The 24617-nt window shown below is 34.4% G+C and overlaps 1 protein-coding gene across 16 annotated transcripts in view; it reads left to right on the forward strand.

Moving 5' to 3' along the window:
* The window catches only part of Atrx (ATRX chromatin remodeler), a 242039-nt gene extending 221087 nt beyond the window's left edge, over positions 1–20952 (forward strand). For 15 of the 16 annotated variants that reach the window (XM_048797444.1, XM_048797447.1, XM_048797445.1 and 12 more), the window contains 5 exons: positions 14116–14265; positions 15225–15350; positions 16293–16388; positions 16918–17046; positions 18057–20952. In XM_048797444.1, coding sequence (XP_048653401.1) covers positions 14116–14265; positions 15225–15350; positions 16293–16388; positions 16918–17046; positions 18057–18335 — 780 coding nt within the window. In that variant the 3' untranslated portion in view covers positions 18336–20952. The remainder of the gene's footprint in view (positions 1–14115; positions 14266–15224; positions 15351–16292; positions 16389–16917; positions 17047–18056) is intronic. The other variant, XM_048797448.1, reaches the window with a different exon arrangement.
* Positions 20953–24617: the final 3665 nt, after the last annotated feature.

A 24617-nucleotide genomic window follows, 5' to 3' on the forward strand; every position in this document is an offset into this window, starting at 1 on the left:
TGGGAAACTTACCTTTTCTGATAATAAAATTATAAATTATATAGATATCAGAGATAAAAATTTTAGTCAAGGTCATGTTTTATAATATGCTTAAGTGGGTGTTTTGTTCATCTTAAGTACAGTGTACACAGCCTAAGCTCTATATCCTTTATTAAGAAAACAAAAGCCAGCAAAACTGGCATAGAAAATTTTTTCACTTCTCTTTTCTAGCAGTGCACTACTTATGTCTTTTTAAATGTGAACTGCTTATTGGTAATTATAGGGAGAACAAAATGTGATTTAAACTAAAGTACTCTAAGTGAGGCTTTATGTTTGTTTTCTCCACCCTGATTTTGTGTACAATTTTCTCCCCTTGTCTTTAGTCCTGTATTCAAACTTTAATACCTCAAAACACAGTTTACTGAACAGAGATGTTATTGTGTAGTTTTATTAGCCAATGGGTGGTAACATAAGATTTTACCTTAGTCATTCTTAACACTAGTGTGAAATATACTCCATTTAAATAATTTGATGTGAAGTATGAAATAGCTAATCATCCAATTTCAGGACCTCTTTTTGGATTAGTATGCATTTACTTTCAAGAATACAGGTTCAAAAGGACCCATTGATTATAGGGCAAGTGTTAGTAACCTATGACATATGAACCACATGGTGGCACATGGACCCAGTTTTTGTTAACATTTACCTCTGAGAAGTCATACTTGTAATTAAAATATGAGGTTTGATGTCATTGCTACTTCTTGCCTCTTTTATCACAAGTTTAATGTTGGTTGTTTATTAACATAAATTCTAGTAATATTCCCATAATTTGTATTTACTAGATTAAAATTATTAGTCATCTGAATAATTGATGACCAGGAAATACAATAAACTTAAGAGAAATGGTTTTAAATCTTCCATTATTTTTTAGATTATTGAAGTCTCCTATTTAGTGTTTGCTGGCGGGATGTGATGCCAAATAATAAAAAACTGTTGTATTAAGCCTACCCCCCCTCCCCTGTAACCTGCCAAACACCTTTTAGGGTGTAATCTTAGGCAAGCCACATAAACTTACTTTCTTTTTTTAATATTTTATTTTTAGTTGTAGTTGGACTTTATTTTCATGTGGTGCTGAGAATCAAACCCAGGACCTTGCATGTGCTAGACAAGTGCTCTACCGCTGAGCCACAACTCCAGCCCCACCACATCAACTTTCTAAGCTTCACTTTCCTCAAGAATATAATAGTAACTACCTCACAGAGGCAATACTACCTAGTACATAGTAATTTTTCAAATGTTTATTGTTTTCTGTTTCCATAATTATTATTAATATTTCTTTTATAGTAGGTTCATTTCTTTGAAAACAGTATGGAATTGAGTTTTTTTATTATTATTATTATTATTAACTTCACAGGTGTTATAGGAGGTCCTGATCCTTTAGAGACATTTAGTTGCTGGAGGAAATAATCTTAGCTAGACTTTAGAAGAGACAGGTATTTGAGGCTTGGACTCTCCTAGAAATCAATTATAGTTGGTTTGGAATATGATAATATTTAAATATTGGTAATCACTTCCAATGAAGTTAGCATGCAGTTACCTAAGAATGAATACCCTTCCCAACATTCAAGGTGTTTTTAGGCAACTTTAGACAAGTTATCTACCTTATAACAAGCTAATATCTCTATAGTGATTTTTAAAAGTGGAGGAGTACTTCTAGTATCCCTCCACACACCACACAATAAATATTTAATAGGTTGGCCTTGCTTCATTTATAGTGATATTTTGTAAGGAGCCAGTCACCAAGTCTTTTAGGAAAATCATTTGGGTTACAGAATCCATGGTACCCATGATGCCCCTAAATGGCAGCCTCCCAAACCTTGGCCATCTGTTTTATAAATAATTGCCAGCAGAACCATCAGAATATATAAGATAGCCTTGCTGGCATTGTTGAGAATGATACACAAGATTCTATTGGCTCAGTTTCCTCATGGAAAGTTTAAGACACCAGAAGTATTTGCTACTCAAGATCATGGAAATCCTGACATTTAAAATACCAGCTTTGTATTTAGTAAAGGCTCATTGATTAAGTGAATTTACTGGTAGATCCTTTTCTACTGTATAGTCAAATTAAAATATTTGTCTATTCCCTTTAGACTCTAAACTGTCCTATATGAGGGCAGGGAATATACCAGTTGGTCTTTATTACAGTGTTCCCAGCATGTGACATAATATGCATTATAGCACATAAGTGAGTATCCAGTGGAAATTATTACATGAATAATGAGTTTTTGCTCTAAAATCGCAAGCAGATTGTTATAAAGTGATGGTTGATAGGCCTTTAAAATAATGGTTTTTCTCCTTTGTAGTCCTTGGACTAAACTGTATCAGAATCACTAGGAGGCTTGATAAAGTGCAAAATGCCAATTTTCTTTCTTTTTTTATATATGGTGATTGAACTCAGGAGCACTTTACCACTGAGCTACATCCCCAGCCTTTTTTATATTTATTTTGAAACAGGGTCTTGCCAAGTTTCTGAGGCTGACCTCAAACCTAACATCCTCCCAAGTCTTTGGGATTATAGGTGTGCATGCATCACCACCATGGGCAGATTTGTAGCTTCATCTAAGAACTTCTGGATGTGGACCCAAAGGGAATCTGTATTTTTTAAAAATGTTTTTTAGTTGTAGTTGGACACAATAACTTTATTTTATTTATTTATTTTTTATGTGGTGCTGAGGATTGAACCTAGTTCTTCACACATGCTAGGCAAGCACTCTACCACTGAGCCATAAGCCCAGCCCCCAAGAATCTATATTTTTAAAAATGTCAATACTGGTGTATACAGGGTGTTATAACAACATCATTTCTCTTTACAATTGCTATTAGCTCTAACTTTGAATTAAAAATAATAAGAAATGGGGCTGGGAATGTGGTTCTGTGGCAGAGAGCTTGCCTAGAATGCTTGAGGCCTTGTGTTCAACTCCTATCACTACATCATGATGATGATGATGACGATGATAATGTAACTAACATTTATGGAGCATTTTTTCTATGCCAGGCACTGTGCTAATGGGTTTTCTAGCATTATTTAATTTAATCCTTACTAGCCACCTTACAAAGCAGATACAGTTTATTTCTATTTTTATAGATGATGAGATTATAGCATAGAGAAGTCATACAGCTAATAAGTGGTGGCACCTGTATTGCATTTGAACTCAGTGCCATGACCCTACACAGTAACCACTACATTATGCTGTACTGACATTAATTATTGTTGAGAGCCACCACGGCAGGTCAGAATGACGCCTGGCATTTGCCAGAGGGAATGTTTGAAAGGTGACACCAGTGAACCATTGAGATGATGATTTGAGTTAAGCTATATATAATTGCTGTGATGCTGGATTGATTGTATTGTATATTTGACCTTTACTGTGGGGCAATGGGGCGGCTCTTGCTGCCTCGGGCGCCTGCTGCTTTGGAGTTCTGGGGCTACTTTGGAGTTCTCACGGGGATTCCTGGAGGGTTCTCGTTGGTTGGGGAAGGTCCCGAGGAGGGATTTTCTGGTTGGTGTGGTGTGAGCCTGGAGGAGCCGCATGGGTGGTGTTAGAGAGGTTCCCGGGGAGCGTGTGTGGAATGTGCTGGTGGAGTTCGGAAATAAAGTTTGTTCCTGCTTGAGTGGCTCGTGATTTGTGCCCAGCCAGACTGCAGCAAATTATATGGTTAAACTTGTGAAATAAGTAAACTGAAGCACTCTTCTGTGGTTTCATTGTATCCTTAATCAGTACTATAGGTTTTGTTCAATGTTATCAAGGTATATAATGTTGGAAAGTAAGTTTCATCCTTTAGTCACTATAAAATACTAGGGTAGCAAAGTTAATCCTAGTCCTCTTTAATTACTATTCATGCTGAATTTATTAATCTTCAACCCTAAGTCATTATACCTTATTGGTTAAGAGCAGGTCTCTAGGGCAAAACCACCTGGCTTTGATTCTTGACCCTAGTCAAGATATTTGACTTTTCTGTGCCCCAGTTTCTTCATTTATAATTCTGAGAAAATTATGTCCACTGTTTCTTCAAAATGTCACCCTCTCCACTTTTATTTTCATCTTTAAGACCTTTAATTATCTAAATGCCTGCTCTTTTTCATTATTTTTAAAAATTTGTTGTTGTTATTGTTGGATCTTTTTTTTTTTTAATATGCTGTGCTGAGAATCAAACCAGTGCCTCACATATGACAAGCAAGTGCTCTACCACTGAGTCACAACGTCCGCCCATTTTGGTTATTTTTGTGGTGCTTGGGTTCAAACCCAAATCCAGGGCCTCATGCATACTACATGCACGCTCTGTCACTGAGCTACTGGGCTACAGTCCAGCCTTCTTTTTCCTTTACTTCCATGTCTTTTTTTTTTTTTTTTTTTTTTGTACCAGAGATTGAACCCAGGGCCTCTTAACCATTGAGCCACATCCCCAGCCCTTTTTTATTTAGAGGCAAGGTCTTGATAAGTTGTTTAGGGCCTTTGCTAAGTTGCTAAAACTGGCTTTGAACTTGCAATGCCCTGCTTCAGCCTCCTGAGCTGCTGGGATGACAAGTGTGTGCCTCTGTGCCTGGCTAGACTTCCTATCTTTTAACTTTTCATTTTTACTCTTGTTTCTTTTTTTTTTCTTATTTTTCTACTGTCTTCTAGAAAAGCACCTAAGTCTGATTTTCTGGTTCTCTAAAGTTATTCTTCAGTTGCACCCTTCCTGCTGTTTGTACTATCCATTCAGTTATCTCAACTGTTAATTTTTTATCCCTAATAGTCATTTGATTTTTTAAATAATTTTTTGTGTAAATTTCATATTGGAAATATTTTCACCACTAGATTAATTGATTAATAACTGATTACATGGCATATGATGCCAGTTGCCACTCCAAAGATATATGTGTCTATAAGCTTCTGAAATTCATATTTCCTTTTATCTTCTTTAGTTTCTTTAAGGTTGGTTTTGGGAGACAGCACCAATAGCCCATGCTGGTTCACCATCTTGGTCATCTGATTTATAATATGGGGATAATAATAGTCGATGCTTCATAGAGATGTGAAAATTAAATTAGATATTCCCATGTGAAGGTCCTAGAATAGTATTGGCATATAGTCATGCATTCAGTTTAGCTGTAAAAAAAAAATCTAGAGAGGGCTGACTTGGATTAAGATCTCAATTTCACAGTACTTTTTTACTTCTATTTTGGGGGGTTGGGTGGGTATGGGGGTTAGAACCCAGGGTGCTTAACCACTGAGCCACATGTCAAGCCCTTTTTATTATTATTTTTTTTATTTTGAGACAGGGTCTAACTAAATTGTTTAAGGGCCTTGCTAAGTTGCTGAGGCTGGCTTTGAACTTGTGATCTTCCTGCTTCAACCTCCAAAGGCGAGTTGCTGGGATTACAGGCATGTACAATCATGCTTAGCACATCACTGTTCTTTTTTTAATATTTTTATTTTTTAGTTGTAGTTGGACACAATACCTTTATATTATTTATTTTTATGTGGTGCTGAGGATAGAACCCATGGTCTCGCACATGCTAGGTGAGCGCTCTACCACTGAGCCACAACCTCAGCCCCTCATCACTGTTTTGATATGATAAAATACAGAGCTAGGGGAAAAGGGCACTGACCATCTCTATTTTAGAGTTTCAGCTTTCTCAGGATTCTGCTACACAAATGTTTTCTCCCTTATTACAAAGAAAATATGATAAATTGGTGAATTTTCAAACTGGAAATATAAAATTTTCATATACTAATCACCTAGATTTAGGAGTTATTAATATTTCACTACATTTGCCTTATCTATTTTTTTCTGAAATATCTTATATTACAAGCATTATAATATTTAGTTTGTAAATACTTCAGTATAATTTCTAAAATATTAAGACATTTCTTACATAATCACAATACTATGAAATGAATAACCTAATTTCCTAACATTGTCCAATAATACATCTATATTCAGGTTGTCTCCAAAATATCTTACTTATTACTTTGTTCATACCAAGATCCACCCAAGATACACATACTACACTTGGTTGTTATGTATCTTCTAATTTGGTGCAGTTACCTCTTCTCCCTCCATTCTGTACTTATTTTATTATTTCCTGATAGTATGTTTGAACTTACTCTTCTAATTTTCATATATTCTATAAACTGGAAACTAGAAATTAATCTAGAGACTTGATTAGATTTATGATAGATATGTTTGGCAAGAATAGTTTGTAGATGTGTAAAAGACATTAAGATCTTTTGAAAACATTAAAACAAGGTAATGAGGATAAAGGATTCATATATATTGAGTGCTTCTACCATGTACTTTTGAATATATGATCTTAAGCTGGGGGTGTTGCTTAGTGGTAGAATTTGTGTTTAACATGCATGAAACCCTGGGTTCAATCCCCAGCACAAACAAGCAAATGTTATTTCATTAATCCTTGCAATAACTCTGTGGCAAGGGATCATCTAACTTTTTGTTGTGTTTTGTTTTTGTACTGAGGATTGAATTCAGGGCTCCTTTGCCATTGAGCTACATTCCCAGACATTTTTGATGTACTTATTTATTAATTTTTATTTTGAGGCAGGGTCTCGCTAATTTGTTAAGTTACTGAGGCTGACCTTGAACTTGCAATCCGCTTGCCTCAGACTCCTGAGTCATTGGGTTTGCAGGTGTGTGCTGTTGTGCCTGGCTGAACATTACCCAATTATTAAAGAGCAAAGTTAAAAAATACAGAAAGAAAAGGAAAAGAAACAGGCCCTTTATCTTTACATAAACATAAGAATTAACAAATCACTTCCTGTCTGTGTCAGTCTCTTATATAATGAGAGCAACACATTAACTTGGTTAAAGTTCTTTACAGTACTAACGTTTTTTATCTTTATCTACATAAATTTCTCAGTATTATCAAGTTTTTACTTTAGATTATGAGAGATGTCATTTAAACATGACTTACATTTAAAATATATACATACACATTCTCAGGTCAAATAATAACTTGTTAATCCATCTATAGCTTTGACTTCCATAAGTCTAGGGTCTCCTTGAATGATTCCTACATCAGAAAATTTGTCCTGTCAAACATCTCTTGAATTTTTTATTAGAAAAACTTGATTAAAGTCTAAAACCCCTTACTGTGTGGAAACATGTTGCTGGTGGTTTGTTGTTTTTATTAAAGTCTGCTTTTGCACCTTTAGAAAAGATATTAGAAATAAGAAAAAGTGGTTAAAAAAATACTGGTAGAGTTCTCCCAGTAGCTTACCAAAAGAAGAAAGTATTTTGGAGAAGAGAGTTAAATTCTGTCAGATATTACTGATGGTGAGAAAAGATCATGCCTGAGAATTGACTATTCATTCATTCATTCATTCATTCATTTAGTTATTTGTGTTTACTGGGGATCAAACCCATGGCCTCATGCATGCTAATAGGCAGATGCTTTACCACCAAACTATGTCCTCAGCCTGACCATTAGATTTAACAACACAAAGATCATTGGTAGACCATGCACTGTGCTAAGCACTTCATATGTAACATTTAATTTCCATAGTTATCCTGTGAAATAGATAACTTACTAAGCCCACTTACAGATCAGGAAACCGAGGCTCACAGAGGTAACTTACTCAAGGACATAAAGCTAGGAAATAGAACTAGAATTTAAATCTACTTAAAACTAAATCTGCACTGTTCATCTAATACAACAGCCATGGGGCTTGAGATGTAGCTCAGTGGTAGAACACATGTCTAAAATAATGTAAAAGGCTCTGGTTCAATCCGCAGCACTGCCAAAATAATATCACCAATACAAGAGCCACTAACTACCTGTGGTTATTTACATTAAAACTAAAATTAAATTCAAAGTTCCTCAGTCACACTAGTCAAATTTCAAAAGCTTAGTAGCCATATAGGTTGTAACTTCTGTAGTACTCTAGAGCCTATGATCTTAACAATTGCACATAAACCCTCCCAGTTTACAAAGTTACCACCTTTTTATTTATATGTATGTGCATATCTGTCTATATATTTCATTTAAATCATTTCATTAAACTTTTCATCTGAAATTAAGACTGACAGTTTTTTTTTAAATCAGATAAGTTGATTCCAGCAGCATTATATTGGTATTTATATTCCAAGCAGTGTAGTCATAAAATTTTGTATTATAGGAGTTCAGAAGGATGTAACTAACATGTTGGGATAATCAGTAATCCTTTATTAATACAGGAACTTTAGTGCCGCAATAACTGTATATTAATAGCGTAAGTGGTATTACTCTGTTGGTTATGTTGGCTAAGTAAAATTGAAGTCTTTTAACACTTTAAAGGAGGAGCAGCAGAAAATAGAAACTATTCATAACCCACTTGAATCAAATGTATGAAATATGATATGTCAAGAGCTTTGTAATGTTTTGAACAACCAATAATAAAAAAAAAAGAAAATAGAAACTGTGATTCTTTTAAGAGAATTAAGTATTTAAATACCTCCTCACTTTTGTCTGTTCAGTTACTAGTGTTTGTATGGCCAAGTTTTTTACATCAGATTTATTATTTTGGACTCTATTATTTTGGAATGTAAATTCCACGAGAGAATTGGTCAATATAAGAATTACTAGGTGACCTTATTTATATCATTTTAAATCATTTTCTTCAAATGTTTTCTTTCTTTCAGATAATAACTTGTTTAATCCACAGCTCTGCCCAAAACAAACAAAAAACCCCTATGATATAACTTGAAATAGCTGCTTTAATTCCTATTTTGTATGTATTCTATTTTCTTGTTAAAATATACTATAGTTGAGTTAGAGGATCTAACATTGTGAAGTAAAGATGATTAATACAGATTGTATATGATAAGAATTGATTTTCCATTCAGGTTCTGCTTGAAAAGTTACAACCTCCAGAAAATCTCTGCGGTCATATAAAATCCAGAATGACGGTTCTCCACCTCACAGTAGCATGTGTAATAATTGTAATGGGTAATCAATTTTTAAAGGTTAAATACTAAATATAGCATCTGGCTCTTTAAATGTTAAATTAAGAAAAAAATATTCTTATCAAATGAGGCTTTACCCTCCACCAAAGTCAGTTTGGCAGGCCTGCGTTTTCTTTCGTTCAAAGTGACAAGTTCTGTAGTTGTCACTATCTTATTCATACCAGCAATTTGGGAATCAGGGTATATTTATAAATGCTGTCTGGCAAAGGTTGTGTGCTCTTGACCCAAAAATCTGATACGAGGTGTTATGTGAACTTCATTCAGTAAGCTCTCTAGTTACTTATCAAATGCCCAACTTTTTTTTTTTTTTCCTCCAGCATAGTTTGGGGAAAAAATGGTCCTCAAATTTGAAAGTAGATGCTTTTTGAACCAGAATATTAAATTTCTTTACTAAAAATGTAGACTTATTTAAGTTAATAAAAGGAATTTTCATAACCTCTTGAGTGGGTAGTTATGTATTCTAGTGACATTTTATTTCCAGATATTGTAAAACTCAAACTCAAAGTGATGGCAAGCAAAATATTTTTGAAACGTGACAACCCCCCCATCCTACCCTCAGGCAAAGTCTTTATTATTTTTAACAATTGTATTTTCAAGGTTGAATTTCAGAATTAATTAGATGGGAATTTTTCTCAGTTTGCCAAATACTTTAAACTTCTAAATAAATTAACTTAAACTTTTAATTTATCATTAATTTTGCTTTCTTATTAATTGAACTAGTCATTTTTAAAGCTTAAACTAATTTAGGTTGTTAGCTAAAATATAGACCATGCTTTTTTCAGCTTGTTGGCTTTTTCACTTATTTAAGGAAAAATAAAGTTTAGACAAAGAAATGTAAAGGTACACATTTGGATGTAATTTAAACCTCATTTTGATGACTGTTGGCTTAGTGATTATAGATTCTGTTCCAGTATTGTTTTCAATAATAGTGTTACTATAGCAACTAATATAAATGCTACTCTTTAAAGGGGGAAAAGCAAAACCTCTGCACTGATTTGTGTTGTATATTAGGATGAAATTTTTCTTTATTAACTTTTATAGCTTGCTCTGGAGTTTGCAGAATTGTTTTCCCTTGAAGAAATAACCTGAGGATCCTGTTACAAATACTTTTTTGCCCTCTTAATCTCATCATTTGTTTTTTTAATTCATCGAGTGCTGCAATTAATTTAAAAGGGGAAGATGCAGAAAATTGTGTCTTACACAGCACCCTGGAAGAAAGATTTCTGTTTTTCTGCTTTTGAAATGTATAAACAATTTCTGTTTTTAAAAATAACTGATTTGTACTGTATTAAAATGAAGATGATGGCGAGCATACCTGTCTAAGTCCTTGAGTATTATTGATTACTATATAGGCAAGTGACTAAAATACACCAAAATTTATCTAATTTCATTGCAGATTTGATAATAATTAAAATAGGAAACAGTCTTATTGTCTTAAAATAACTCTTAAGGGAATAAATAAATAGATAAAGTTTATATATATAATGTAAGTATTGTTCAGCCTTTAAAAGAAGGTAGCTAGGCACAGTGGGGCATGCCTACTAATTCTAACTACCACTTTAACATAATCCCATTTTTGTGCAAAGCTATGTGTGGAGTAATAGATAATCAATATAACTGGTGGTTATATCTAGGTTTTGTAATTAGATATTAGTATTGTTTTCATTAATTTTTTAAAAAATTTATTTGAAAAGAGTGATTATGGTAGCCAATAGAAACAATGTGAAGTTTTTTTTTGGTTTGATGGAAAGAAGGAGGTAATATTTTAGCAAATAATCCAAAATTTTGTAGTGGTAGAAAACAAGTCACATGAACTTTTGTTTTGACTTCCTGGCATTTCAATCAACAGTTGGGCAAAAGGAATGTTATTTTATGGGCAGAGCTGAACCTCCAGCATAATCTGACCTTAATTAGGCAATCATGTTTGATTTGACTTGATAGTCTGGAATTGGTGGGAAGACATTAAAATCAGGGATTCCCCAAATTAATAACTCCTAAAGATGAAAATTATAAAATAGTGCATGTCAGATTTATAGTAAAAGAATGAACTTGCTTTTCACAGGTTTGTTTCTGAGAATTGTTAGTCGATGTTTTTATATTTTCTTTTATTAAATTAATATATGCTTGTTCTTAAAAAAAAACTTCCAAAAGCATAAAATTGTTAAATGTGATAGAGAAATAAACCTACTAGAATCCTTCAGGTGATTATCTTTTTATTTAAAAGAGTAGATCTGGGAAATGGAGGAACCATACCTCAAGAAAACAAACATTCCTCATAGTATGTTAGAATAAGCACTTAACCAGTAATTAGGTTAGGATTCTGTAAATTTAGTTTCTATTCCCAGCTAGTCCTTAGCTGTGTGATTGAAAGATGTAATATTCTTCTCTGGTCCTTAATTTCTATTGATTCTAAGATAATTTGGGCTTTGAGACTATAAGATGCTAAAGACTGACATGATAAAGCTTCCTGATATCTGAGATATTTTTATAAGGATATATATGAGTGTATGTGTATACATACAAGCACACATGCATTTTTTCCTTCAACCATAAAAAAGTAATTAATGTATGAATTGTGGTGTTATAATTAAGAAATAAATACTATACTTAATGGATATAGTGTTCATTTTCCAAGAGTTGGATATTTTCTTTAATTCTGCTATACTGAGATCATCCTGTTAGGCCTCTGAGCAAAAAGTATTTTGTCCATGTTCAATTTAAATTCATAGTTAGGCTAAGTTATAATAAGACCCAGTTTTATAGAGAGAATAAATCAGAGGCACAGACTGAAATAATTTGGTTGCTAGTACTTTTGGTCTTTTGCTTAGGTAGCTTTCATAGTGAAATGAATTGATACTGACTGTGGTTAAGATCATCATTTATTGCTAGGCAGAATTAAAATTAAGGATTATCCATAGTACATTTGAACCTTATAATTTATTTGTTATATTGTAGAACAGCTGACTTCTCTGTCTTTGGCATGGTTACTTTTTTAAAAAAATATGAGTGTTATCTTGTTGTATTATACCTTTCTCTTCAGTCATGCTTTGGGGAGGTGGACATGGGAGTCACACATCTAAGGAAATGTTATCTTTTAATGGAGTGAATCAGTGCAACAGGTGTTTTTTTTCCTACATGCCTGGTCAGTAACTTTAGAGACTGATCTAGTGATACTAAATTTGTTCAATGTGGCATAGGCCACACCTTTGGATAGCAGATTTCTACACTGGATAAGGAGAGAAGTATTTAGCCAGGTGTAGTGGCACACTCCTGTAATCATAGCAACTGGGGAGGCTGAAGCAGGAGGATCACAAGTTCAGGCCAACTTCAGCAACTTAGCGAAACCCTGTCTTAAAATAAAAATAAATAAAAAGGACTAAGGGGTAGGGGTTGTGGCTCATTGGCAGAGCACTTGCCTAGCATGTTGAGGCACTGGGTTTGATTCTCAGCACCACATATCAATAAATTTAAAAAAGAGGGGTGTCCATTGACAACTAAAAAAAATATTTTAAAAGACTGAGGATGTAGCTCAGTGGTATAGTGCCCCTGGAGTCAATCCCCAGTACCTTGCCCTCCCCCCAAAAAAAGAAGAGAAGTGCTTAGTTAACTTTCAAAGGAACTAAAGTTGGCATCTGTGTATTCTACCAGTGAACTTCCTTGAAGCCCTCCTTTTGTATGGTTTATTTTGTTTTGGTACCAGGGATTGAACTCAGCCCTTTTTTTTTTTTATATATGGGAACAGGGTCTTGCCAAGTTGCTAAGGCTGGCTTTGAACTTTTGATCCTACCTCAGCCTCCTGAGGCACTGAGATTACAGGCATGCACCACCACACCCAGCTGTATGATCTTTTAGTGTTTTCTAATAGTCTCTTTAGTCTAACAAAGGAAGTAGCACATACTACATGTCAACATGAATTATTATATAGTCTCAATTACAGCTGTGTCTATTAAGAAAATTGGTTCCATGATTGTTTTAAGTGTTTATTGGGATAACAAGATAAAAAGTTGTTTACATGATATAAATGTTAAAATATATAGAATTAATGTCAGTATTTGCTATTGTATAGAAGAAAATTTAGGGCCTCGTGATCTGAATTTTTCACCTTGACTTATTTAATAGACATTTATGTTCCTACCATTTTGGTGTGATTAAATATGTAAAGATAATTCTTTTCAAATGTGGGTCTTCTCTATAGTAAAAATGGATGCATTAAGTATCACTAGAATTAATTTAATGTACTATATACCTTCCACTACCTACATTTGTTCATTATGTTGTTTACTGAATTAACAATTTAGAATGTGTATTCTTGGAGAACTTATTTTTTAAAACATGGAAAATCTTTTTTAAAAATGAGTTAGTGTGTCTTTTATATATTCGGGTCTTCATGTGTGATTTTCTTAATTTTTAATGTTTTTATTGACACAGAATGCTACTTTAGTGTCCTTACTGAAAATATGATTATTCCAATTTTTAAGCATTTGATTTTTAACCTTAAAAGACTAACCCAGGACACCATGCATTTAAAAAATGCACTATGATAATAAGTTATTGAAGAATGTTTATCAGTTGAAATTTGACTCATGGATCCTTAACAGTGCAATTTATATTTGACTTTTTTATAATAGAAATATAAAGATTATATATTCCAGTTAAACTTTCTTGTATCTGTTTAGATTAATTTAGATTTAGTTTTTGCTAGTATAGTGCTTGGTAGCTAAAGTGTTTGCGAAAATAAAGTTGTTACATATGTATGAACAGGAGTAGCCATGATTTTTAGCACAGGCATCCACTATAATCACTTACTTAAACAGAATTGTATTAGCATTTATCAACTCAGTTCTAAGCACAAAAGGTATATGAACAAATTTTTTTTTCTAAGTTTGGGAAAAAAGACTTTGAAAACTGAAAAGTGGTAAATTTAAAAAATTACATCTCTCAAACATGTTATGTAAACATGAAATTCTGATGTAAGAGTACGCTGTTGCATGTTTTATGACTGTTCCTAAGTCATTTATAATATATATTAGACATGTGAAAAGCAGTCTTAACAGTTAACCAGCAAACTATGGAGACGTGAGACAGAGGTAGAAAATAATTCTCTATTATTTCAACCTCTCTAAACAGGATACTATACTTGCAGAACTTCTTCAAATACATAAAGAACACATTGTAGGATATCATGAACATGATTCTCTTTTGGACCACAAAGAAGAGGAGGAGTTGACTGAAGAAGAAAGAAAAGCAGCTTGGGCTGAATATGAAGCAGAAAAGAAGGTAGTTCACTAAAAATGCTTTTGAGGCTGGATGCAGGGGCAAACATCTGTCATCCTAGCTACTTTGGAGGCTAAGGCAGGGCAGTTGCTTGAGCCAGCAGTTCCAGACCAGCCTGGGCAGCACAAGAAGACCCACAGAAAATAAAATTTTTAAAAACACTTCATTTGAAAGAGCAGTGAGGAAGAAAAGGGTCACATTTGAAATGGGCAATAATATAGTAGGTCTTCAGGTACAGGGTCCCCAGTTCTGAGTATCAGTTTATTGGCTACAGATACATTTGGTAGTAAAGTAGGAGAAGACATAGGGAAATAATAGTTTACACTTAAAGAGTGGTAACCCCACTTCTTAGCAGTTGGTGAATTGAGAGTTGAGTAGGAAGCTACATATTTAGCATTACTTAGCTTGTTACTACCATATGTAGTCACATACAGGAGCTTAGAGTTTGGAAGTAGGAGTTGCTTTAGCATGTATACCATGAAGTCTAAATTTTGGCTGAATACCTGAATGCAAAGTATTTTCTTATTGGATATTAGTGTCATCTCCAGCAGCAACTTTATTAAAATAATTCCATGTTTGTTTTAAACACCAACCCACTAAAGCAACAAAAAATGTGCCTCAGCATGGGAAACCTTATCCTAATACCTGAATCCTTTTTAAACTCCTAACTCATTGTACCAAACTTCTTTAATGTTAACGTGATGTTAGGAGTCTCATCAGAAATCACTGAATTGCCTCATTCTGTGGGAATTATTAGAAAAAAAGAATACACCTTTAGGAGTTAAAGCTTTCCATGTAATAAGATCTTGGTCTCGGGTGAAAAGGGTGTTTTGTTTGTGTGTGGAAGAGTGTTAATAATTTCCTAGATCTGAGAACATGGATTCTTTTCTAAACCAGTAGGTGATGTAGAATTTCAAGTTTTAAATCACAATGTGAGAAGTGCATAATTTTTTTGTTTTTAGGGACTGACCATGCGTTTCAACATACCAACTGGGACCAATTTACCCCCTGTCACTTTCAACGCTCAGACTCCTTATATTCCTTTCAATTTGGGAGCCCTGTCAGCAATGAGTAATCAACAGCTGGAGGTAAGACATGAAGTACAAAAGTAGTTTAACATGAATTAAAGGCAATTTCAAATGCCTTGTTGTTGAGGGTTCCCTATGCAGGAATATCACATTCTCCAAACGATTACCTCTGAATAGACCAAGAAATTTTTTTTTTATTTGTTGACCCTTTTGAACCAATATATTATAGTAAAATGCAGCTTGTTCAGAGCACAAGGGAATCAGTCCTTGAATTAATGCAGTTTGAATTATTTTAATTAAGGAACAATAGGGCAGCCGAATGGCTAGGGAAATAGCACTTTAATCAGTTATAAAATATTTGAAATAAACACATTCCATTCTTAATATTTGAAAGTAGGACAAGTACATGCCTATTTATATTCTAATACAATGTAGAAGTACTACTGAATATATAATGTCCAGTTTTGTCAAATAAGTTATTTAAAACTACAATCAATTATGAATTAAATAGGAAACATTGGGTTTGAGGGTTTTTTCCATTTTAATTGGCACATTATAATTACACATAATAGTGGGATTCACTATCATATATTCATACATACATACAATATAAAAATACAGTTTGTTCCCTGGTATCTACCCTTTCTCTCTCCACTTCCCTCCCTTAGGTTTCTTTCCTTGTCTGTACTGGTCTCCCTAGGATTGGGTTTTATTATACTAGTAGTTTAATAATTGAATCTGTGTTTTCCTTTTTTAAATGTGTTTATGTAGTCATTTAAATGACTGAATTATTGGTACAATAAAACTCAAGTTTTTATTTTCCTAACAAGACACCTTTGGCATTGAGGGGTTTTACTCCTCTTTACTGAAGCTGAAATTTGCTTTTCCCATCAATTATTTAAGATTTTAAAACCAAGTGCTATCAGTCGGCAAGAGGAAGGATCCCTATACCTTAAAACTGTGCTGTCTTTCTTCCCTAACTTATTTCTTACATTCTTCTAGGACCTCATTAACCAAGGAAGAGAAAAAGTTGTAGAAGCTACAAACAGTGTGACAGCAGTGAGGATTCAGCCTCTTGAAGATATAATTTCAGCTGTTGTAAGCTAATTGGCAATTGTATTATTTCAACCTCAAATTTTTGTACCTCCCCCCACATATCATTTGTCTTAATTTTTAATTGTAGTTTGCATTACTACTTTTGTGGGGGAAAGAATATAATTCTTACAGCTTGATTTGCAGTAGTGAAGTACTAGTAAACTGGATAGTAGTCCCAAACTATAATTCAGCAATTTTACATAGATGTTGGAACAAAAGAGAAATGGGTAGAATCTAAGAATTAAGAAATTAACCATAGAGATGGATATGTTGTTTGCATAAATTTAATTACCAATTATGAAAATTAAATCCAAATAGTTTTTTTTTTCCATTCCAGAGATAGCCAACCCATGCACAACATAGAACAACTTAGAACCCTGCTTTTACATCACTGTTTTCTTTAGAAAAAAAAAAAATAAAGGAAAGAAGGGTGGCAGAGAATTTGTAAAATCCTGAATATCTTTAAGTACTGTGATTATTTTCTCTCAGTTGTACAGCCATAAGGATTAAATAGAAATTTTTTTTCTTTTAGTGGAAAGAAAACATGAATCTCTCAGAGGCCCAAGTACAGGCATTAGCATTAAGTAGACAAGCCAGCCAGGAGCTTGATGTAAAACGAAGAGAGGCAATCTACAACGATGTACTGACAAAACAACAGATGGTAAGAGTTCTGACTATCTCTAGGTTATGTTTAATTTTCTTGAATTTGTAATAATAGGCTTGCATGACAGCTGTGTCAGCCCTCCTGTGAAGCAATGGATGGTATTCTAGAAAAAAGTTTGTCAAAAACCTAGTAATATCGAGGAAAGATAATATATTCATTACAAAGGAGCAACAACTTCCCAAATGGATATTCTTGCAGTTTGTGCTGGATCTGTTTCATATAATTTTAAGTTTTTGTATATTCTGGACATCTATATAGGAATTTTGCCAGACTTTCATCACCTTTGCTATTTTTTAAACAACTTCAAAAAAGTATTCTTTTCAATGTATTTAATTTGAGAATAAGAAGTGGAGCTCTGGATGATATATCACAAGTTCCAGTGAATTATATAGTTCTTCAGAAAGCTAGGATATTCCAGGATCCTTGATCATCTTCCCCAGCTCAGTTGTTTGCCAGCCATCTGCCTTGCACTGGGAAATTTCAACTCTTGACACCAGGGAATCAACTTCTGTGGCATGAATTTTACTTAGAAAGCAGGGCAGAATTGTGTGGTTTTAGATGATCTTAGGAAATTTGAGATATTTCAGGTAGGAATTATTCCTATTACAAGTGCTTTTCTCTTTAGTGTTTGTCACTGAAATGTTTATTTGTCTGTCATCATGTGAAATATTCAAAAGAAGGACAAAGAAAGGAGATTTGACAAAAAGTGCTGTAACTAATACTTGAGACTAATCATGGTACAGGACAGGTTACTATGGCAACTAACCTAAATGCTCCTTGCAATACAATAGTCAAGTCATTAAGAGAATTTAGCCCTAAATGGTGTTACTAACTGGTTTCTACAGTAATGGTCCTGTGAATGCCGTCAAATTAGTAATGGTGATAACAATAATCTGTTTTCCTTTTGGTATGGTACCCCCTTAACAAATTGATTTTAACTCAAAACTTGATACTTGCCTCTTTGAGACAGGTCATGCACTTGTAACAACTCCCTTTTCTCTCTATAGTTAATCAGCTGTGTTCAGCGAATACTGATGAACAGGAGGCTCCAGCAGCAGTACAATCAGCAGCAACAGCAACAAATGACTTATCAGCAAGCAACACTAGGTCACCTCATGATGCCAAAGCCTCCAAATTTAATCATGAATCCTTCTAACTACCAGCAGATTGATATGAGAGGAATGTATCAGTCCGTGGCTGGTGGTATGCAGCCACCACCCTTACAGCGAGCACCACCCCCAATGAGAAGCAAAAATCCAGGACCTTCCCAAGGGAAATCAATGTGATTTTGCACTAAAAGCTTAAAGGATTGTTAAAATCATAGAAAGATCTTTTATTTTTTTAGGAATCAATGACTTAACAGAACTCAACTGTATAAATAGTTTGGTCCCCTTAAATGCCAATCTTCCATATTAGTTTAAAGTTTTTTTAAATAGGGCATACCATTTCTCCCTGACATTTGTCAGTGATGTTGCCTAGAATCTTCTTACACACATTGAGTACAGAAGATATTTCAAATTGTTTTCAGTGAAAACAAGTTTTTCCATAACAGTAACAGCTCCACAGATTTCCTCTCTAAATTTTTATGCCTGCTTTTAGCAACCATAAAATTGTCATAAAATTAATGAATTTAGGAAAGAATAAAGATTTATATATTCGTTCTTTACATATGAAAACACACAGCTGAGTTCTTAGAGTTGATTCCTCAAGTTATGAAATACTTTTGTACTTAATCCATTTCTTGATTAGAGTGATTGAAATGGTCTTAATGTTCCTTTGACTGAAGTCTGAAACTGGGCTCCTGCTATATCATCTCTGTGCTTGAAAGTTAGAAACTAAGGGTTATCTTTGACACAGAATTGTGTGCAATATTCTTAAATACTACTGCTCTAAAGTTGGAGGAGTCTTGCAGTTATCTTAGCATTGTATAAACAGCCTTAAGTACAACCTAAGAAGAGAATTCCTTTTTCTTCTTTAGTCTTTCTGCCATTTTTTTTTATTTTCAGTTATATGTGCTGAAATAATTACTGGTAAAATTTCAGGGTTGTGGATTATCTTCCACACATGAATTTTCTCTCTCCTGGCACTAATATAAAGCACATCTCCTAACTGCATGGTGTCAGTGCTAGTGCTTCATCCTGTTGCTGGCAGTGGGATGTGGACTAAGAAAATCAAGTTCTAGCATTTTAGGAGGTTAACACTGAAGTTGTGGTTGTTAGGTTCACACCCTGTTTTATAAACAACATCAAAATGGCAGAACCATTGCTGACTTTAAGTTCACATGAGGAATGTGCTTTAACAATTCCCAGTACTGTCAGTATTGTGAAATAGTTCCTCTTAAAGATAAGGATCACTGGCTTCTATGCTCTTCTTTTCTCTCATCACCATGTCCCTTTCCCCCAGTTTCCTTACATTTTCTTAAATTGTTTGATATCTTTTCAGTTTAGATCTTTGAGGCAATTTTCTGATCAAATGAATTCATCTAATACCCTTTCATGTGGTTTTATGAGAAAATCATTACAGTTCTTATTCCTCTGGGTCTGTAAAAAAAAAAAATGACCTATAATTTTATTCGTGTTTGATTTGATTGCTTGAGTTCCTCAAAGGAAACGATTGTTTTTGACTATGGGAGTCAACTCAACATGGTAAAACCATTTTTGAGATGGTGATGTAACAGGTAGTAGAAATAGCTACAGAATTCGCAAAACAAGAAAGCCAGGTGGAGGATTTGTTCTAGGTATCACTGGATTAGAATGAGTTTAATGTTAGTTAAAACTGTTTTGAGTTATTTGGATAATAAAGAGATTTCCATTTTTATCTTGGAAGAACTAGTGGTAAACCATCCAAGAGCACTAGGTTTATGATATAAAATTTGTGAGGTTTGGTGGATCCATCCTCCCCCCAACCTTCCTGTGGTAAGACATAACTAACAAATTCCATGTATTTGGATGTTATGCCAGCCAATCAAATTTATTTAATTGGGGTGGGGGCAGATGTGTGTTTATTGCTTTAAAAGAAATGAAAAGGAAGATTTATGAGATGAATTTTTGAAGGCAGAATGCTCTGGCTGACTGTTATCAGTTGGTATTTCTACAAGTCCAGAATACTTTAAACCTGATTTACTAGACCTAGGAATTTTCAACATGGTCTAATTATTTACTCAAAGACATAGAAGTGAAAATTTAGGCAACCTTCTAAACCTTTCTCACCGTGGATGAAACTATGACTGAAAGAATAATACTTAGAAGGATTAATTGGAAATCAGAGAGTTTGAAATAAAACTTGGACCACTTTGCATACACTCTTCTCACTTGACATTTTAGCTACATAATATGTACTTTGAGTATAACATCAAGTTTAACAAATATTTAAAGACAAAATCACATCAATAAAATACTAAAAAACTCATTTTTATATTTGTTTTAGATGTTTTAAATAGTTGCAATGGCTTAAAAATGACGATTTAAAATGTTGCTTGTAATACAGTTTTGCCTGCTAAATTCTCCACATTTTGTAACCTGTTTTATTTCTTTGGGTGTAAAGCGTTTTTGCTTAGTATTGTGATACTGTATATGTTTTGTCCCAGTTGTATAGTAATGTTTCAGTCCATCATCCAGCTTTGGCTGCTGAAATCATACAGCTGTGAAGATTTGCCTTTGTTTCTGTTAGACTGCTTTTCAGTTCTGTATTGAGTATCTTGAGTACTGTAGAAAAGATGTCACTTCTTCCTTTAAGGCTGTTTTGTAATATATATAAGGACTGGAATTGTGTTTTTAAAGAAAAGCATTCAAGTATGACAATATACTATCTGTGTTTTCACCATTCAAAGTGCTGTTTAGTAGTTGAAACTTAAAACTATTTAATGTCATTTAATAAAGTGACCAAAATGTGTTGTGCTCTTTATTGCATTTTCACAGCTTTGAAAATCTGTGCACATATTGTTTTATAGAAAATATATAGCTTTTGATGTCCTATTTAATGGTGGTTCTTTTGCACAGTTAGTTATTTAATACTGGGAGGTCAAGAAGTTTGGTTTTTGAATCTGTAATATACTAAATTCTGTAAAAGGAGATCTCTAACCTCAAAAAGAATTTACATACCAGGAAACCTATGTGTGTTTGTGTTAGTTTTGGTTGTCTGTGTGTAATCCAGCACCATTTCCTGCTTCCCAACAGTTGTGTCATTCATTTAAGTCAACAGGGCTACCAACCCACACTTGATACAAAAGCTTCTTACCATCTAGAAGTCATATCAGGTAGATGGAAACTGTATTGCCTGGCCTCAGAGAAGCTGTGTATTTTACAGACTTCCCTTAGCTATTCTCATTTTCCCTCTTTTGTCACAAATTTAGATCTTTTTTGTATTCCAAACCAAACTTTAAAATAAATTATTTACCTATCTCAATAACCTTTGTTTCCTTTCAGGGTAGCAAGTTGTGAGACTGTAGATACCTATTCTCACAGTAAAATACGTCAATCCTTTTACGAGTTTATTTCACTGAAAATTATGTTCAGGTTATTACCCACCATATTTTACCAAACTCATTCTGAAGTGATTTTTAGCTATCTCTAAATCAAATCTACCCTTAGGGAATCAAAAAATTTCCACCATTGATACTTTTCAGAAGTCTATAATCTGAGCCAATCCCAGAGGATTGATCACATTTCAGAAATGCTTTCATCTGTGCAACATTATAATATATGCTATTATATGGGGGTGAATAAAAGTTAAAAATCCAAAATATATACTGTGTCTAATCTCAATATTTGCCAGGTAACCAAACTCTTGGTATCACTAGTGTTGTATCTAACAGTGGGATAACACCCTACCCCTAAGAGTTTTACTCCCCAGGGTATGCATTGCCATACAGTTCCCTTGTGATACATACTGCCACATCCTCTCTCTGGAATAACCTTCCTGACACACTGATCTACTAAGCTAAGGGAATTATCCTTCCTCCTCTCACTCTAGGGATCTAGATTTCTTGATAGTGACCATTACATAACACACCAAAGAGGAGAGTAAATAATTGAGGCCCTTATTAAAGATAACAAGGTCACAACTTTGTTTGAAAGGATGAAGGTCTAAGGCAAATTGGTTTTTTGTTGTTTGTTTGTTTGTTTGTACTGGGGATTGAACGCAGGGGCACTTCACCAAGGAACCCTTTTTATATTTTGAGTCAGGGTTTCCCTAAGTTGTCTAGGCTGGCCTCCAACTTGTGGTCCCCTTGCTGAGGCAAATTCTAAAATTCTGTAGGCGGGTCCTCTTTAATACTCAGAACATATCAGAAGCAATCTACTCTGCAACACTTTTTCTGCTGGATGTTCTGCCCTTACTTCCTCTCCCTGATAGAAATATGTAAGGGAGAGAGGAGCTTGGCCATAAGCCTCAGCAAAACATATCAGATGACTACAAAGAGACTTCAACCTATTAAATATGCCCAGCCCTGTCCCTGTAGTCTTCACATTAAATGCATGTTGGTTTTCAAGAAGGGTGAAGAGAGATGGCTCGTTAAATGCAAGGATGGGATTTGTTTCAGATATATGAGGAGAAAGTATAGTATTGAAGGGGAACAAAGGTGGGGAAGGATAGGGAAAGAGACAGACTATATTGGAGAGGATTGATGGCCTTGAAATCCTGAATGAGTAATTCAATATAAGAGGATAACAAGGGTTTGTGAGGGGGATAATATGCTCAAAGTAGCAGGTAAAGATGGTGATTTGGGCTGAGGTAATTTGAATGGGTTAGAATGCAAAGTGAAGAAAGATGTGAGACAGGAAGATAGATAATGAATCCAGGCATTCAGTGACCAGACTACACACAATTTGAAGCACAAAGAGGAAAAAAAGTCACTAGAAATTGTATAGAATAGTGAACTTTTTAAATAGTATATAAGAAAAATCATTATTTCCTTTTGCTCTTCCCCCAAGGAGCCCAACTTTGTTCAGGATTTATGATTTTACATACCAAAGTTCACTTACTTTTGGGGGGATTGAACCCAGGGGTACTCTACCACTGAGCTACACCCCCAGCCCTTATTTTCTCTGGAGACAGGGTCTCACTAAGTTGCTGAGGCTGGCCTTGAACTTGCCATTCTCCTTTCTCAGCCTCTGGGATGACAGGCGTGTGCCACCACACCCAAGTCATTCTTTTTGATTACTCTCTCAAGCTTCATGATATTTCCATTACTGGCATTCCTATTCTTTAAGTTTTATTATTCCTGATTATACCCTTGCACTTATTTGCAGAAAGTGAGGTTGGTCCATTTGATTATAATTCTCTTTCCTCAAGCCAAATCTTCAAAGAGTTAGATCCATTCCTGTTACTTTTCCTTGAGACCCGTTCATTCACGGTGCTAGTATCTCTGTTGGTAATGTTATATTTATAAGCTTCTCTTAGTGTTTTCAAAGTGCTCTGTGGTTATTATGTGTTAACCTCTATACAACATATCTGTGAGGGATGTGAGGAGAATAATTACATTCTCCTCATGACAATTAAGCTAAAAGAACAAAATCAAATCCATTGCACTTAAGAGGCAGAAGACATTCTAGTTAAGTTCTCTGGATCTTTCATGTCTCATTTTAAAATATGGGACTATAATAATACCTTAACCATAGAAGGCAGAGGTCTGGACCAGGTGATTTCCCAAGTCCCTTTCAGCTCCCAGAGTTAAACTTTGAGCAAAGCAGTGTGAAGCCAAAAGGCCATGTGTTTGTCTAAGGTTACAGGGTAAGTTTGTGAACAGCATTAGAAATCCCTTCCCTTTGACTAACTGTCTCTCCCACTAAGCTGTACCTTTTCTTTTCCTCTGTTTGGAAAAATGAGAGGTCTGACAGGCATTTTAATGACAAAGCAGATAAGTCAGGTTGTAATTGGCTCTAATTACCACTTCCACTAGCTGTAACCTCCTTTATCTTTTGCCCAGAGGCACTCCCAGTGCTGTTTCTTACTGTCTTTGGAACTCATTGCAGAAAATGAAAAAACACATTTAAGGAGCTGATTCCTCAGTGGAAAGAGTGTGACAAAAATCAAGGTAAATATACATAAGCTTTTGTGAAGTCTCACTTTTAAGCCAATAATTGGTAATTTCCCATTGTTTATAACTGAAAAGCCAAGCTAGAGCAATGTTTAAATGGTCTGGTCTGGATAAAGCTTATAGTAAGTCGGAAGCAATACTTTTGTATATTGACTTTTGTGTAACAGCACATGCATACCTTTTGAGGTTTAGGTTTTATAGTTGAATTGTATGACAAAACTAAGAAAACTAATAGAAGAGTGAAATAGTAATCATTTTTTTCTGTACCTGCTTGTCCTCACATGCCAGTAGGAGAGCAGGTAGAAGCCTGTGTCTAGCCTGCTGAATACATTGCAATGAAAGCAAAACCAGGCTTAAGAAATGGGAAAGCCTGGTTTATAACCATCCAAGGTCTTGTTAGTTTATTCCCTACCCTTGGGAGATTTTTCAACTATACTGCATGAAGAGGTTGGGCTTCAAAGGCATTAGTGATGCAGGATCACTTGGATCTTATCTTTCTTAGCAAAGGAAACATTTTTATTCTATCACCAAT

The sequence above is a fragment of the Marmota marmota genome, unplaced genomic scaffold (genome assembly GCF_001458135.2).
Source record: "Marmota marmota marmota unplaced genomic scaffold, marMar, whole genome shotgun sequence".
In the NCBI taxonomy this organism is placed as follows: domain Eukaryota; kingdom Metazoa; phylum Chordata; class Mammalia; order Rodentia; family Sciuridae; genus Marmota; species Marmota marmota.